Source organism: Ammospiza caudacuta, chromosome 4, assembly GCF_027887145.1.
Source record: "Ammospiza caudacuta isolate bAmmCau1 chromosome 4, bAmmCau1.pri, whole genome shotgun sequence".
Taxonomy (NCBI): Eukaryota; Metazoa; Chordata; class Aves; order Passeriformes; family Passerellidae; genus Ammospiza; species Ammospiza caudacuta.
The window spans coordinates 1,022,513-1,040,601 of NC_080596.1; the positions used below are offsets into that span (position 1 = coordinate 1,022,513).

Consider the following 18,089-nt stretch of genomic DNA (forward strand, 5'->3'; position numbering starts at 1 on the left):
CCCCAAAGGGAAGCCGATCCCACGCGTTTCGGGGGCCCAGGGCACCGGCGGCGGGGAGGTCCCGGGGAGGACGGGCCCCGGCGGGACGCTGCCCGCACCACCGCGCGGGGGCGGGGGGGCTGCGGCGGCTCCGAGCCGGGCGGGGCGGCGCGAATCGGAGCTCGGTCGGGCTCGGCCGCCCGGGGCCCCTCGGAACACGGCGTCCCCGGGCCCCGCCGCGGGCAGCCCCAGAGCGCGCCACCGCCCGGACAGGGACGCCGGCTCCGGGGGCCGGATGGGGCCGGCCCCGCCGCTCCGCACTCCCCTCTCGGGCCTGCAAGGCTCCGCAGGCCGCAGCCCGGGCAGCCGCCCCCCGCCCGCCCGCAGCCGCCGTCGGTCACATCCCGGGCGGCGGCCCCGCCACCCGCTCCGGCGCGCCCGCCCCAGCGCCCGCCGCGGCCGCGCACTCACCCGCGTCCGTCCCGGGAGATCCGGCTCCTCGGCGCGGGGCGACAGCGAGGACCAGAGCAGCAGCAGCCCCAAGAAGCTGCCCGCCAGCAGCACGGCGCGCAGCAGGAAGCCCAGCTTCAGCCGCATCCTCCCGCCCGCCCTCTGCCTCCCGCCGCCGAGCACTCGGCGCCCGGCCCGGCGCACCGGCCGCCTTCCGCCCCCCGCGGCACCGCACGGCGCGGCCCCGCCGCCGCTCCCCCGCCTCCCCCGGCCGCCGCTGCTCTCCGGCAGCCGCCCGCCTGCGGAGGCTGTCCTCTCGCCGTCGCCGCACGTACAAACTTTTTTTTTTTCTTTTCTTTTCTTCCTCCCCCCTCTTTTTTTCTCCCAGCCCCGCGCCGCCCCGGTAGCCGCGGGCTGCGCGCTGCCTCCCCGCCGGGCGCAGCGCCGGGGTGATGCGGAGCAGGAAGTGGCCGCCGCGGGAGCCGCGCGGTTCCACGTGGCCGCCCCGCACCGGGGAGGGAGCGCCTCGCCCCGGGCCGCCGCTCGCTCCTGCCCCTGCCCCTGCCCCCGCCCCCGCCCCGCTCCGCGCCCGCCGTGCGCTCCCGTGCACCTGCTCCCGCCCGGAGCGCCGCCAGCCGCGCCCGCAGCCCTCCGGGAAACGGGGGAGAGGGGGCACACCTCGAGCGGGGCTTCGGCTTTCCCGGCTGCGTGAGCAGCGCTGTCTGGGCACCGATTTGTGAAAATTCAGGTGCAAACGTTTAACTTCAAGGGGTTGTTATACAGGCGTAGGGTAAGGCCCATTAATTGTTGTGTGCAGCCTGGGCAGAGTAGAACTGGAAAGTCAACAGATTTTTCTTGGGGATCGCAGATTAGGTACAAGATTACAGAGATGCTATCAGCCCCACAGCTTGCGTGTTATTTTGTTACTAATTTTCTGCACTAAAAGTCAGGCATCCTATTTCCTCCTTTGAAGGACTGCCACACGTGCACACATACACACACAGAAACGTGGTAATGTAAGCTCTCCCAAAACCAGAGTGATGCAAAAACAGTACTTCCAATGCAATACTACTTTTGGTTTTTTCTGAGTATTCAGTACTATCCACTTGCTCCGATATTTTTCCATTCTATTTCTTACATGCACTGGAGGGTAACAGATCTATGGATCTTGAACTTTCAATGATAAGGACTGCAGAAACAAAACAGGATATTACACCTTGAACAGGATAACTTTGGAGGAAAAACTGCCCACACCTAAGTGACCTTTGTAGTTGGACACACCTAGCCCCAGTTTGTTTATTCATATAACTTGTGCTATAGCACTGCGTGATGTCTTTCTTTTTTTTCTCATTCTGTAAGATCAATGTATGAGACGTAGACAAATGCAGTGTTTAAGGCATGAGCAGCAGCTCTAATCCTCATAAGTGTTTGCACAGCCCTGTGACTTCCACAGGAGCACAGAGCTGTTTTCCTCAAAGCCCCCTCCCTGTGTGCAGCTGCAGCAATCACACAAATATCGCAACACAAAGATTTAGGTGACTGTTTTCAGGTAGGCAGCAACATCTGCACAGGGCTGGGAGGGACTGTTAGGGTCTTTTGGATGGGAAACACACAGAGTTGAGGTGCCTAGCTCTGAACAGATCCCCTGGCTTGCTGAGCCCAGAAGGAAAAGGCAAGCTGGGGCTGTAAATTGGGAAGGTCGGTAGGCTGTTAGGGAAGTATAGAGGCATCTCTCCAACTCTTCCTGCAGTCTTTAGTGGAGGCCTTACTGCAGCAAACAGTGCTCTTTCCTCATGTTGTTTCATTCTTCATGTTTCGCATCCCTTTTTAATGTCCTGTGCTGTTGCTCTCAGCACACTCAAGGAAAGTGAGAAGAAAAATAAAGCTAGTTATAGCACTGCATGGAGGGTAGAGCCATGGGATGTGACACTGCTCTGCTGCTGCTCCTCAGAGCTCAGAGTGGTACGGACAGAGCCCTCTGCATGCAAGTTGATATGATGACAACTCACATTTGTTTGTAAGGCTGCCTGCTGGAACCAGATTTGGGTTTGGGTTTTTTTTTTTTTTTCAGATGGAGGTGTATGTTTTGCACGAAGCCATAGGCAAAGGGAAACCACACATCCGTGATTTCACAGAGAGCTACACCCTTGGAGGATGATAAAAGCTTTGTCGTTCTGGTTTTAGATAGCCGAAGTCTCGCTGTCCGTGAACTCCCCCATTAGCTATCCGAGGACAATGGCTTCTGTACCAGGAATTTTAACCCCCCCAGCGTTTGTTTTATCCCGAAGGAGAAGTAGCCGATGCCCACTGGGAGGCAGTACGGGCCAATGGACAGGGTGTTCGTGCCAGCCAGCCCCTCTCTCTGCCGCAGCCACCCATGACAGCGGATTGGAGAAGGCGTCATGTTTTTGTTTGACCACTCTACCTGCCTGCCCTGATTCCTCAACAGCGAGCATCTTCTACCTTTTTTCTTCTCACGCACAGGCCATGCAGTCTGACTCCAGAAGTATTAGATTAATACTGACCTTGGAAGTGTTTTATTTCAGTTGCATCCTTGTTAAGGATGTGCTGAAGTTTCAAATTCTGGACTTACAGCTCCTCCTATGTAGTAAAGTGCCTAAGAAGACCTATAGAACACATTTTCACTCTTGTAGAATTTGTATCAGCTGAGACAGAAAACTCAAATTAAATTTGGCTTTGGATTGCCTCCAGTACTATTCAAAGCCAGTTTTCAAAGTCTTTTACAACCTGGAGAGAAAAAGATGGAGGGTTAAACAGAGGCTTTAGTCTCACTCAGTTACAAAATGTAAGTAAATATAAATTTATATATTAAAATATAAGTATATATAAAAGAAGTACATAATATATAAATATATATATAAACCATTATGCTATTACTATAGAGGCAGTATTAAAACACAAATCTGTTATTAGAGAATTAATCAATCTCTGTTAGACTGATATTTAGTCATTCAAATGTTTCAAACAGGCTGGCAACTGTCACAATGTTTGTATCTGTATGTGGACACCTACTGCTTGTCACATAGAAATCATATGTTCACTTCTCCACGTATGACTCCAAATAAATGTGCAATGGCATTTAAGTCATTACAAAGCCTTGCTGCTCTTGAACCAGAGACCTAGGATGACCTGGAGGTGAGGTATCCGATTACCAATCCCCTAAGCCATGCAGTTGCCTTATTGCAGGGGATTTGGGGGATGGTGTCTGGAGCAGGGTCACTAACCAATGTCAAAACCTCATGCAGTTGCTTGCAGAGGAGAAGCATCTGGATGTGGATCTGCCCCTTAACTCTGTCCTGAATACCTGGCCACAAAAAACTACTCTGCTTGTTCAGAACATAGTGTCTGAAAGGAAAATCCTACAGACTTTTGACCTCTCAAGGTAAAAATCATGTTTTACAAAGTTCCATAATACAACAAGCTGCTGTAAAGACTTCATTCTACATAAAACCTCACATTTTGCTCATTTGAGAGGTTTCTTCTCTCAACACATAGACAATCTTTCTACTTAGTGCAGAGAGCACAAAACATAACTTTTTTTTTTTTTGTAATGTAAATAGGTTTGAAATTAAATATTTGAAATTAGCAACGGTGTGCTGGTTTTGGCTGGGGTAGAGTTTATCTTCAGAGGGGCTGGTATGGGGCTACATTTTGGTTTTGTGCTGGAAAGGATAACACCAGGATGTTTTGGTTGTTGCTGCTGTTGCAGGGCTTGCCCAGGATCAAGGCCTTTTGTGCTCCTCACCCCATCCCACCAGACAGGAGGCTGGGGGTACACAAAGCAGTGGGAGAGGACACAGCTGGGACAGCTGTCCCCCAGTGACCAAAGGGATATTCCATATGGCACCTATATGGCACCATGCTCAGTATATGAAATGGGGGAAGAAGAAGGAAGGGATGGGGACATTTGGAGTGATGTTGTGTTCCCAAGTCACCAGATTTCTTGGACATGGCTGAACACCCACCTGCCTAAGGGGAGGGCTAAATGAGTTTCTTCTTTTGCTTTGCTTGTGTGCATAGCTTTTCCTTTACTTATTTAAATATCTTTATTTCAACCCAAAAGTTTTCCTACTTTTACCCATCCAGTTCTCACCCACATCCTGGTGGGGGTGAGTGTGTGAGAGGTGGTGTGGTGCTTGGCTGCCAGCTGGGGTTAAACCACAACAAATGGATTCTAGACCTCAAACAGTTACACTTTCCTTAAATGTTTCCAGATATAACTACCAGCACTTCATTAAGTGCGGCATTTCCCTACATGATGTACTCGAGCCTTCATGTAACAGCAAACTTGGTCATGCTTTGATTAAAGAAAGTGTTGGAAAGTGCCAGCTGGCAGAAAATAACTTGCCTTCCTAAACAGAATACTCTCAACACAAGCAACACCTTTGCTCCAGTGAAACCTTCCAGCTCCATGTAATCTCTTTTCCCACCCTGACCTTGCATTTAGATGGTCATCTCTGCACAAAGCCTTTGCTGCTCCTGCACTGTTACTTTGGATCCGGCCCTGGACCCTTACAGAAAGCTCGTGCAGTGTCTAAGCCCTACAGCACATTTATTAGTACTGCACATCGGAGTCCTGGCGCGTCCTGGTGGAATCCAACACACACCTTCCCCCTAGTTTTCATCTCTGAAGGCAGGAACTCAATGTGTGCCTGGAGCTGCCTGGCCAGATCTCCCTTCCTTAATTTTAAGCTCATTCTCCCTTCTGACACCACCCCCAGCACTGAAGGATTTGAAGAGAGATTCTGGATTAATGAGGTGGTCACTGCAAGGAATAATCCAAAGGGCACAGTTTGGCATACATTATGATGAATATAAAGTTATGCCCTAAATATTTACAATGTGTGTATATTTCACCTCAGAGTTGACAAAAAGGAACTGAAGTACAGGATTTTAAATTCTTCCTAATTTCTGAGACTGTTTTAAAAATACTTTAATCAAACAAGTACCTCCAGGGAGTACTTAATATATGCTGTTGCAACTTAGATTATGATTGCTTAATCTTCACTGTTTTGTGTTCATGATCTCCAGTCTTTAGTACCATTCTTCCTGTAATTCTCAATTATTCTTTTTTTAAGCCAGCAGTTTAGCCATGCATGTCCTACCAAAAATCATCCTTCAGTATTTCAGCATTTGAATAGATGCTTTTGGCAGAGCGCTGTTCGCCTCCTTTGCTTTTCCTGTCACTTTTATGAAGAATGTGTTATGAAGTTCCTGTCATTACATTTAGCCCCCATACTCCTGTCATGCCTACTTAGTCTGTTTAATTCCTGCAGCATCACCTCTAGCTCCTCTTCTCTTTTCCCACACAGCAGCAGTAAGCAAGCTCATTATTTTGTACTGGTCTGGATTCTACCAATGTCCTGAAGATTGGAATGTAAAATGATTTTTTTTCCAGCTGCCCTTTCTGATAATGAGTACCAGTCAATGCTTATGAACTATGTTGTATTATTAATACTGCTTTTGTCTAGAAAAAATTAACTTCTTTTGCACCTACAAGTCCTCAAAATATCCACACTGATGAGTGTTGACAATTCTTGACAGATTTAGATCTCATTAAAATAGTGGATGGGATGGTCTGTTACGTGGGCGTTTCATTTAAGTAGGAGAAGAAATGGAATGATTCTGAGCATGGTTTTGCCATTTAAAAAGCAATATATATATTTTAAATTACTTTTTGGAGAAACTTACCTGCATTTTGAGCCAGACAAAAGTATGAGTAGTCATATACTCAGCCCAGTCTCAGGTCTGGAAAATCTCCTTTTCCAAGGTGCCATATTTCTGAGCATTTCAAGCAGAAATTAAACTTGCATCATTTCCTGAATCTAGGGCAGAGAAAATTGAAATAGGTTGCTGCAATTTCTGTTATGCTGAAAAAATGAATGTTGTAAACACCCACAATTTCAGATGCTGAGTTATTTTTCTAAAAGACTTTTAGTGGAGTTAATTTGATGAAATTGTCAGTCTGAACAAGAACCACAGTGACTTTGAGAGAAAAAATGGAAAATTTTACAACTGTAGATTAATTAGATTTTTGAATTTCTTAGGAATTTTGTTATTTAGTGATAAATTGTTGAGAGTTTAATAAATAACCGGCAACTTGAGTGTTATTAATTCAGTATCATTTATCAGCTATAAACCTTCAATAAGTTTGACACAACTCTTTTCAGGATATATTCTGCCATGAGGTTCAAAATTAAACAAAACCTAACTGCTGAAGATATGAAGCATTTGTAAAGCATTAGAGAAGTTAAATAAAGCCAACATGTCAAATTTGCACAAGATAAAGCCTTATGAAGTTGCACAGGCAAATAAAAAAGACATTCAAAATTGGTTGCATGGAAAAGTGTGGATGTACAACAGTTACTAAATGCTAAAACAAGGATATGTTTTTTGTTCCTTAGCTTAGTCACTGTTCCAGAAAGAGTGGCCTGCCTCATTTTACTTAAATGCACAAAAGGTCCATGAATAATTACTGGAAAAGACAACCCAGTAGATAGATTTATACATTGAATAACATTGCAGAGTTCTGCCAGGCTCTGATTTTCAAACTTGGGTCCTGGGGAGTGGGAGTGCTGTCTGCCACAGAGAATGATAGCAAGACTACTGCCATTAGCCATATGAACTTTGTGGGATATATCACAAATTGGCAACTGCAAGTTAAGTATCTTAGTAGCAGTGAATCACAAAAGCATTGCTTTTGAAATGCAATGAATTCTTCTTTTGAAGGTTAAGAAAGCTCTGAGGTTTCTTAATTCTTTGCAGATTTTATAAGCTGTGAGTTTGATGTTATTGGTGGTTGGAAACAAACACCACAACGCTGAGCAGCCTCTTTTCTTAGTAAGCTGCCATTTGGAGAGAAATTCTCAAACAGTAGATTATTTCTATTATGTATGGTCTGACACCAAGTTGTATTGATTAGTAATTCAATGAAATGATTCTGTTATAAAAAGCATGTTTTGTGGGAATTGCAGGCAATAGCAGCTGTTGTATCATAACACTGCATGCATTCAAGTCTTCTACTAAATAGAATCATAATGAAATAGATTTCATAAGGGCTTCAGTACACCATGTAGTGCAGAATTCTGGGGAAGTTTTCCCTTTTCTCAGGTTAAAAGCTCCAGACAGATATCCCTACTTGGTATGAATTAAATGATTTCTAACTTTTATAGCTTTAGCTCGGGTATCAATGTAGATAATTCTTTCAATTTTTTTTTAGTATGTTTTCCATCTTTTTCCCAAACTTAGAGCTCAACAAAAACAAACAAAAAACCAACAAAAAAACCCCAAAAAGCCAACCAAGAAATCCAACTAAAATGCCCCCCTGCAAAAAACTCCAAACAATCCCAAACAAACTCAACTCTCCAAAAAACCCCAAACCCAACCAACTTTAGAGAAAAAATTATTAGACATGTCAAAAAGACATTGAAATGAAAATAAAGAATTGTAATAAAGTCATCATCTTGGCAAGCCAAACTCCACTGCTTTTCAGTCACCCATGACAAGAAAGAGAGATAATGGCAGGATCTCATCCATCTTCAAATACTGCAGGTTTCCAGCTCACTGCCACTCATCATCCTTTTTCTAATATATACCAGAGTGCTCGGTTTGGCTGGGGTAGAGTTAATTCTCTTCCCAGTGGCTGGCATGGGCTGTGTTTTGGGTTTGTGCTGAACACAGGGCTGATAATGGGGAGATGTTTTTGTTATTGCTGAGCAGGGTTGCACAGAGCCAAGGCCTTTTCTGCTTTTCAGTCTGCCATGCTGGGGAGGGGACACAGCCAGGGCAGGTGACCCAAACTGAGCATATGGCATCTTGCTCCATATATCAAGTGGGGAAGAGGGAGAAAGGGAGGTACATTTGGAGTGATGGTGTTTGTTTTCCCAAGTAACCATTAGATGTGATGGGGCCCTGCTCTCCTGGAGATGGCTGAGCACCTGCCTGCCCATGGAAGCAGTGAATTCATTCCTTGGTTTGCTTTGCTTGTGTGCTTGGCTTTTGCTTTCCCCTTTAAACTGCTTTTATCTTTTTTATTATTTTGTTGATGAATTCTCCGGTTTTTACCTTTCTGATTCTCTCCCTGATCTTGCTGGTGGGGAAGTGGGTGAGCAGCTGTGTGGGGCTTGGCTGCTGGCTGGAGTGAATTCAAGACAAAATGTAATGATTTAAGAACTAGTTGGCTGAGTAGTCAAATTAAAAACTTTTCTAAATTCCCGGGTGTGTGCAATTAGCAAGAAGGACATCTCTAGACTACTTCTATTTTTACTCTGGCTTAACTGAATCTTTGTTCTGAGTAGTTTGATCAAATCAGGGACATCACTTAGGTTTAGATATTAGAGTTTACAGAGTAAGTGGAAAACGGTTGATTTACAGTTTTGTCCTTAAGAAAAAATTACTTATTTCAACTTGAAAAGCGTCTTTATAGAGCAGAAGACTAATCTAATTAACATGATTTGAAATTAAACTGAAGAATCACTGATTTATTCCTATTCACTGATCCTTTGAGTAATGAAAGCTGCTCCTGTAAACCTTAGGCTGAAGTGAAGTTTATTTCATTCCTGATTTACTATCAACAACTCTGACATTTGTATATATCCCAAAATGAACACAGCATCTGTGTAATTAATTGTTTTCTTTCTTTTTCCCTCCAAATAGTGCTTTGGGACAAAGAAGAAATGATAGGAAAACTTCATATTCAATAAAGTATGGTGATTCACTGCAGGACTTCTGTAGACTGTTGGCTAACTGCTTGAAAAACCTGGATGACTTACTAACCTCCAAGATACAGAAGTGAACATGTGTTCAAAACATTTTAGATTTAAATAAGCAGACTTATAATATGAGTAAAAATGAGTGTAACAATTTGCCTCTCTTTCAGGTTTATATCCAAAGAGTCTCTCCAAACTTGCCCTGCTAAGTCTTTGGTGTCAGGGCTGATTAGAAGACAGCAGGAGATAGAGGCACTGTTCCTCCCAACATTTAGGTCAGCTCTGGTGCTCTCTCTTGTGTATCTAGGCCACGTCTAATTAATCCCAGAATATTCCATCACTGCTGGATTACCTCTGTCAGCTTCTCCCTCAGAAACCTGGCAGCAAAGATTTTACCTCAGGTGAAGATTTTCCCTTTTCTAAAGGCAAATGGTAGTGGTTTTTTTAATTGTATAAGTACATAGTGTTTATGCAACAATTTACAGAGCCCTTAGGATGTGAAGTAGTAGAGGCAAATAGCTTCACTTGAAATTACTGGAATGTTGCCAGACTTAAACAGAGCCAAGATTTCACCCCCAGTTGTTTTAAGGATGAAATTTACCAGCCTTCTCATCTCCAAGTTTGAATCTGCTATTCAAAAGAATCACATACTTTTTCCTTTTTCCAAGCCAAATGTGAATACAAAGTGCTTAATCAAACTAAGATCAGAAAAGATGAAAAATCTAAAAAACACAATAAAAATTCCACCTAAAAGCCTACTGGACGTCAGCAAAAGTTAAGGAACTAAATGGTATTTTTGCACTTTAAGCTGCAGCCTGCAGCCTGCCGTGGTCACTACTAGAATTACATAAACAGTTTGCAAAGACACATAACAGCTCTTGGGGGTGCTTAAATCAGAACAAGCCAACACTGTGGAGCAGTGGATGTGCGACTGCAAAAATAACCCAGAGAAACCTACTGAACTAAGGACACCCTGCACCCTTGTTCTGTGTACCACCGTAGTGAAGCACAGAATCACAACACTAAAAACAGACTGTTAATTAGCAATGCAAAATTTAGATGCAATTATGCAAGGTGCTGGCTGTCTCAAGCAGTGCCACATTTGTATAATGAGGGTGAAAATTATCGTGACTTTTGGAATCAATGCTCAGTAAACATGCATTCATCTATGCAAAGAGCCAGTGGATTTTTTCTTATACCTGATGGTAAAGTACTACATGACAAGACAATTTATTAGTTGCAGAACAAGAAATACCTGCTATTGGAGATGTATTAATATGAACTTTAAAACACAGGCAAAGAACTGCCCAGGCATTTCTGCAGTGGGTGGGGTATGTTTTTAAACTACACCCTCCACTGCTCAAATTATGTCCTTGCAATCTCCTTTAGTTAAACATCAAAAGGATTTTCACTGCATTTTGTACAGGATTGTTGTCAAGACCTTCATTTAAATGCTTCTACTGATACCTTCAAGATTATGTAATATTAAAAATGTAAATAAGATGCAGATTTGTCACATACTCATTTTCCTTTCCTATCTAAGTTGATTACTAAAGCAGGAAATGCTATTCATAAATGCTCATTACTAACACACTAAAAAAATCCATATAGCAAAACTTCTCAATTTTTTTGAACATCACTAGAAAAACAGTCAGATCTGTATCAGTCACGAGTTTTGTCCGAGTTAAGATTTACCCGCCCTCCACATGTGCAGCTGTGGGTCACTGACATACTTAGCACCCGTGTTTTAGAAGTCATCTTATGTTTTATCTCATATTAGAAGGAGGAAGGCAGATTTTCTAGACATAGGGTGAGTGCACCTGCAGCAAAAGTACAATAGGTGTATTGCAATCCATAGCCAATGCAGTGAAATTGCCAAATCCTGCTGTCTTGCATTTAATGTCTTAGCCTGAACACAGATAGATAAAAAAATATTGCCATTTTGACAGGTGAAAAATTTACACTGGCTGGTGATATGATATTAAAACCATTCCAGCTTAGTGTAAGCTCTCACAATTCACATTTTTCTTCCACCAAGGTCCCTTCCTATGATACTGGACTTCACCAGAGGAGAAGGACTCACATACAGCCAAATCTGTGGCTGTACCTAAGAGTCCTTTAAGCATATTTTGCTCTGCCTGAATTTCAGTCATGCAGCTCAACTCAGAGCAGAAGGATGAACTCGATTTCTACTGGTGTTTTTAACTGTGATAAGCTTCCCTGATGCTATGCATTAAGTAAGATACCAAAATAACGGTGTGGGACAGCTACCATTATTGAGAGATTATAGCATCTTTGTCCTTTTGCTTTGGAGACGTACCCCTTCTTGTGCTTCATCATCCAGTTCAGACTCTGTACAAACTGTGCTTTAATGGTGGTAGCAAGATGAAGACCCAAAAATGCTTTCTAATCTTATAATTCCCCATCATGTACAATGCCCACTAGGCTGCTAAATTTTCACCATCTTTTTTGTGACCAGCATCTCAAACTCATCAGCCTTAAGCAGCAGAGCAAAACTTACAGTTGTTGGAGTTATCTATAGTCTTCATGACTGCATCTTGATAAGAGAGAAAGGTGTGCTATTTGTGTGGATTCTACAGGGTCTAAACTTGGAACACTATTGCCCTGTATGAAGCAGAAAAACATGAAGTTGTTATTCAAAAAGCGTATCAGTCATGTTGGTTTAAAAATGCCCTACATTCAAGAATGTGGATTTTAGACTCAGCTAGGCACAATTTTCCTTGTAACACCTACAGAAGTTAATTAAACTTTGCAATCCAGACAGAGATGCACTATTAGCTCAGACAAGAATAATAAATAACTTGCACTTTCTGAGAGAATGAGTACATATAGTACATGCAAAATGTATGCTATTATTTTAAAAAGAGGTTTTAAGTTTTTATGAGTGCTTGCACGATTTGCATTGTTGTTGAAAAATTAAAACAGTTCATTGTATGCCTTGAATGCTAGAAATTGCTTCATATCATAATAATATCCTCTCTGACCACTCAAAGCTTTCACCTAGTTGTTCCTTTCCTTTTACTGCCCTTTTGTTAGTCTGCCATTCTTTTCTCTCCCTCAAAAAAAAAAAAAAAAAAAAAAAAAAAAGAAGATTGTTTTAGTTTTATATATTATGAATTCCTCATTAGGCTCCTGATACCAGGATTTCAGTTTCCTGGTCAGTTATCTGGGTACAGTTAAATGATTCTCTCCATTCAACTATCCACAATAATTGCCAGTAGGAAGACAAATGTTTCACCGTGCACCACGGTGCATGGAAAGGCCCAGCAATAGCATCAGCATTTACACCTGTTACACAGCCTAAGATAAAGCCAGATCTTTCTAAAGCTGGTGTCACAGCCTTCTCCCTGCTATTTACAGGTATAGGAGGAGCTTCTCACAGTGACCAAACAAGTCTCCAGCACTTTGGGTGATACCAGTCTGTCACTGATGAAACCTGAGACCTGGTATAAAATGCAAACAAAAGGCAGAACCACTCAGCAAATGGATGTCACGGTTCAAGAACTTCTGACAGTCAAAGTCCTCAACAAATACCTGCACCCTGCCTAAGTTTATGACTTTGATGTTCCTCAGCTCTGCATAACAGCACATGCCTTCATTACACCAATCCTTGTATTGTGCACCAAAACCTGAGCTCTAAAGAAGTGGCAGAAATCAAGCTAACAAATCTTTGTGTAGCCGTCTGAACACAGCCAGCTTTCCACCAAGTCTAAGCTCAGGGGTTCTGGGGATGAGCATCCCGATAAGCTTTGAGCCAAACTAAAAAAAAAAGAAGTACACAGGTTCTCTTTTCTTTTGACATAATAAAGGCCTGGTATCCATTGTTGGTAACCTCAGATCTGAAGCTGTCCTGTCCAACTTCTAAAATAAAGAACATCATTATGTAAATTGATCTGCCCAGACATCCTCAGCAGATCCGTCTGGTTTTCTTCACTCTCCTGTGATTGTTGTGTTTCAAATTCAATACATTATTTTATGTATCCTGCTGACAATGTTTATTTTTAAGAGCATGAAACTCTCAGTGCTCATCTATTCTTCCTTAATGCTGACAGTGCTCTGAACATGGCACTGGCTCTCTGAAGCAAGGCAAATGAAGTAGGAGTCATCTTAGAAATGGTTCTGCTTAACATCAGGACAGAGATTACCTTGCCTTCTGGTTTTGAAATTTCAGTATGCAAAATGCAAAAGGATCCTAGGAGCTCTGCAGGCTTAGCACAGAGTACAAAGTTTCCATGGTGTTATGCTGACCCAGTTCAGCTTTTTCCTTCTCTGTTGTCTTTTTGCTTGGTACACTGTCTATTGTGTATCCTTGTCCTGGGTTTGCTCAATTGCCTAGCACAGGCCAGTCCAGGCTGTTATTAGAGCACCTACAGGATGGGGCATGTATTTGCATGTCTCTTAATCCTGGAAGAAACTGAGACCTCAGGCAGGCACACACGTGCACATGCAACCTACTTATCCAGGATTTCAATATGTTTTCTATAGATACGGAACCCCCGCAGGAATTTCAAAGGTGTATCTGCACTAATTAGAATCCGTATCATTTGCGTGCCAGAGCTTTACTCATCACCTCAAATTGCCCTCATCCACCCCAATTTTAGCATTCATATCATCCTGCTTTGTTGTGAAGACATTTGAAAATGAGTTTCAAGCTCACAATCCATCTCTAAAGCAGTAATGAATCCTGTGACAATTTTTTTTTCAATAAACCAGCTTGCATAGCAAGTCACAGCTTTTATTACTGTTAAATTTCTTAATTCTGTAAGACTCCTGAGGCTGAAATACCTGCAGCTGTTCAGGACCATTGACTAGGTATTTAATCTCTGAGAGTATAAGAACCTTTTGTGCATCAAATTCTGCATACTGCTTTTTTGGGTAGTATTTTAATAAGCTTTCATCGCTATTTTTGCCCCATCAGTCTTAAGGTCCACAGGCAAGATGCTGAGTATGTATAAATCATGCAGCTCGAAATACATCAAAGAAACTATATACATTTGTCCCAGGATTTGGCTTCTTACTTCCAGGTTTACCATGTTTTTCTTTAACTAATCTTGTGAATGCCTTAACCACATCCACTTCCTACTGTATTCCTCTCAATATTCCTCTCAATCCCTTTCAATTACCTCCTTCTTTACTTATAACACACCCTCCCCCAATTATTTCCTTGTAAATCCTTTTAAATCCTAATTTTTCTTCCCCTTCTTTCCTTTTTTTTTTTTAAATTTTTAAATTAGCTAATTGCTAGAAGCATTTGTAACTCTGAAATCATACTTCTGAATGCATTGTGGTATGTTGACTCTAAGGGCTAAAGTTTCTAAGCAGCTTTTAGAATAATGAGATTTGTGGGCATGACTCCCTTGCACTGCTATAAAGATTTACTCTTTAGAGTTTAAAGATTTTTAAAAAATCGGTTTCTTTATGCTGCTGACTTGTAAACACTGTGCTTGGAGCATGGATCCTTTACAGCACAGTTAGCCTTTTCTCTTTCAAGTTAGTTACTGTGCTTGAGGAGTTTGTGAACATCTACCCTTAACTTTAAAACCTGAGGGTGTGTCATTCCTAGCAGCAGCTGATAGTCGCTGCAGTTTTTGTCCAATTTGCCTCCACTCTGCACTTAGCATTTGTGTACATAAAATATTTGCACTACACATTTCTTTAACAGGCAACTCATTCTCGTTCTTTGCCTGACCGCATTTCCACTGATAGGTGGCAGCAACTTGTAGATATCTTATGGAAAATCTCAGTTCCAATCAAAAATGGTAGACTCATGGGCCACATTTCTCAGGTTAGCAATACCCAAAACGTTAATCTAAGATGCTTGGTTTTGCAGACAGCCATTGCTGACATTCCATAGTCCGTTATACTCTCTATTATTATTTCCCATCAAACTGCCTGGCAGTACCTCACATGTAACTACTGCCTGCAGTCAGCCTGAGCTGGCGGTGTGGGCTGGGTTTGCTGGGTCTAACCTCGGATCCCTTTGTTTGCCTTCGCAGTGATGCTGTAGCACAGCAATATCAGCGTGCCAAAAGGGTGAGGTGGCTTCACCCATTGCACCGGCTGGTGCCCGAGTGTTTGCATTGCCTCAGGCCAGCCCGGCACTCCTGCACCACACCCGCGGCCGTGTGCGCTCTCCCTGGGTGCTGAGGGACATTTGTCAACCTGAAATCCGACATCCTGATGCAATCCAGGATACAGCCATGTATTACTGCTTGTTTTCCTTCCTTCACCTCCCCTGACACAATGAAACCACATCTCATACTGCTGTTTTCTTCTGAGCTAGTCAAAGCATGTGTTGAAGCCCCTTGCACACCAAAAATGCATATTGTGCTACTGCTTCCTCAATATATCACCAGATTTTGAATGCCACGGTTTTGCCCCATCAGCAGCTTATTGGTTAGCTGATGCCATTCATCATGAACTATGGGAAACATAATTACAAAGAACTGGAAAACAAGAATGCTATGCAAGCCTCCTGGAAGGGAGGGAAGAGGGGAAAAAAAGCTATCTAGTACACGTATAGTTTTTCACACATGGCCTCGTCTCCCTTTCACTTTCCTCAGGAATTAGGTTATAGTCATTTTACCATGACCCTGTTATCATAAAGTTATACATATGCCCAAGTAATTTGATAAGCAAGGTATTAAGGTTTGTGCTGTGTCTGTCATGCTGCCCAAAGCTGCATAAGTATATTGACTTTTCCATAATTAAAACAGCAATATCCATTCATTGAAATTAACTGTTTGCTGAAGAAAAACATAACCAAAACTGTTAACTGCAGACTTTTACAGACCCTGGAAAATGTTAAGGTTACAAGACTAACACGAAAATCTGAAAGGCAGGTAGAAAGGCAAAGAATTAAAAAAGAAGTTAAGAACTGTTGAGTATTTCCACACATTAAAGTGTTTAGAAGGCTTCATTTTTATCTATTCCTTGTACCAACTATGCTTTTATACTTCTTTTTCAAACCCTTTACATCTTAGTAATACAATTGTCACACCAAGCATTTGTAGGTATCTTAAAGTGTTTTCATTTTGAAGAAAAAAATTTTCCTGCATTCAGAATCACCTGCTTGCTTAGCATGCACTGGGAGTAGAGAAGGTTGCAGTACTGATGACGTGTCTGAATCCTCAATACATTTCCCATCCAGCACCTGCAACTTCTCCCCTTTAAACACAGAGAGTCTGGGGAGGGGTATGGTAGTGTTTTTTTTTTTTATTTTTTGCTTCATTTGCTGCCCAGTGATGTGACTTGGCATGGCTGCTTTAGGGGAGGCAAAGGAAAGGTGACTGGAGTCAGGCTTTTGTTCCTTGGCCAGCACAATGTTTCAGGTCAGTGAGCCACGGCTGCCTTTGCTGCTGTGCATTCACCTTCTTCCCTGTATTAACCCCAGCAGCTTTAATACACCTTTTTCTGGGGACAAAGAAATGTTTTTCTTCCCAACATAGTTGTTGTCAGATCTAGTTTTTACAGGTTTAAGGAAGCATTACACAAATGCTTTAAGCAGGTAAGAGTGAACTCCTGCAATTATATATAGCCTTAAGCATGAAAGGGTGCTGAAAGAATTGCAACTTTTTAAAAAGATTTTCACTCAGAAGGTGATCCTGCCGGGATCTGGTAAATTGATCCAATGGTTCCTACAACTCCAGGATGTCACAAAGGGTGGGACCAAGCTGTGTCTGAGAACCTCAGATCTGGTACTGTAACAAGCACTCCCAAAAGCAGTGTGCTGTGTTTTATACCTACTCTGCCAAGTGCTGGACTGGGACAGTGCAGAACAGAAACCAAGACATTTTCTGCTTTTTGAGCCAGCTCTTGCAATTCTGGGGCTTTTTCCTTAAGGCCTCAGTCCTTACAGCCTTGTAAATAAATTCTAGCTGTGACAACTGAACAAAACCACAATCTTCCCATCCTTGCTTCCCAAGCCCTGTCACCCTCCAGGTCCCTCCTAAAACCATGCAAAGTGCTTAAATAGCCCTAAAGGCAATCAAAACATTAAAAATATGCTTTATGAGATAAACCGGAAGTTTTGCGTGCTCACCATTGGCAAACTATTTTGTCTTTTCAGCTTCAGACTTGTGCCTCTTTCTCTTTCTTTGAGGATAAAGGGTTTCCCAGGGTTTCTAAAGAACTCTGGTGACCTTTTCTGGACTCAGCTGGCTTTTTCAGCAGGCAGCACTTCTGTTGCCATGGCAGTGGGAGCCAGAGCCCCAGCTCTAGGCTGGGGGATTTCTTCTGAGGCATCGTTGCCACAAGTAATAGAGCAATTGGGTGAGGATATACAGATGCTGCCTGGGTTTTCTGATATGGCTTATTTTGCTACAGATAGGTAGCTATGGCATTTATGAAGCAAATTACTTCTTGGTGAATTTTGTCAGGCAAAAGGTCCACTTAGGGACCTCTTCTATACTTAACTTCACTATGGCTTGAGAATATGTGCTTCAAAACAGTGAGTGGTGGTGCACCCTGTAAGGGGAGTTACAGCAGCTCCATCTTTTTGGGGAGAAGCCAAGTGCCAACAGGCATTCTCCTTGTAAATGGTATTTAATTAAGAACTAGCAGACTTCTTGTCCCCCTCCACATGAGCAGCTGCTGTTCACAGTCTGAGTCACAAACCACCCTGCTCTGCAGAGCCACAGAACTTTCACTTTGCAGATTGGAACATCTCCATGCAAGCAAGCTCATATTTGATCCTTGCACACAGCTGTCACCATTACGATCAGTAAAGCTTAGAGAGAGGCCTGCAATCCACTTTTGTGACCACATGCACTCTAATGACAGCAGTACAAAATTCCCCTGTTCCAGTTCACTCAGCTTACAGGACACAGAAAGACCAAGAATCTGCCCCAGGGCTATGCACTGACTGCATTCTTCCTAGCCTTTCTATGCTCCCTGCTCATATCTCCCCTC

General features: G+C 42.9%; 1 protein-coding gene across 2 annotated transcripts in view; it reads right to left on the reverse strand.

The window, feature by feature from the left end:
- Window positions 1-632, reverse strand: part of GALNT7 (polypeptide N-acetylgalactosaminyltransferase 7) — a 71,621-nt gene extending 70,989 nt beyond the window's left edge. For both annotated transcript variants that reach the window (XM_058803404.1, XM_058803405.1), the window contains exon 1: window positions 451-632. In XM_058803404.1, coding sequence (XP_058659387.1) covers window positions 451-576 — 126 coding nt within the window. In that variant the 5' untranslated portion in view covers window positions 577-632. The remainder of the gene's footprint in view (window positions 1-450) is intronic.
- Window positions 633-18,089: the final 17,457 nt, after the last annotated feature.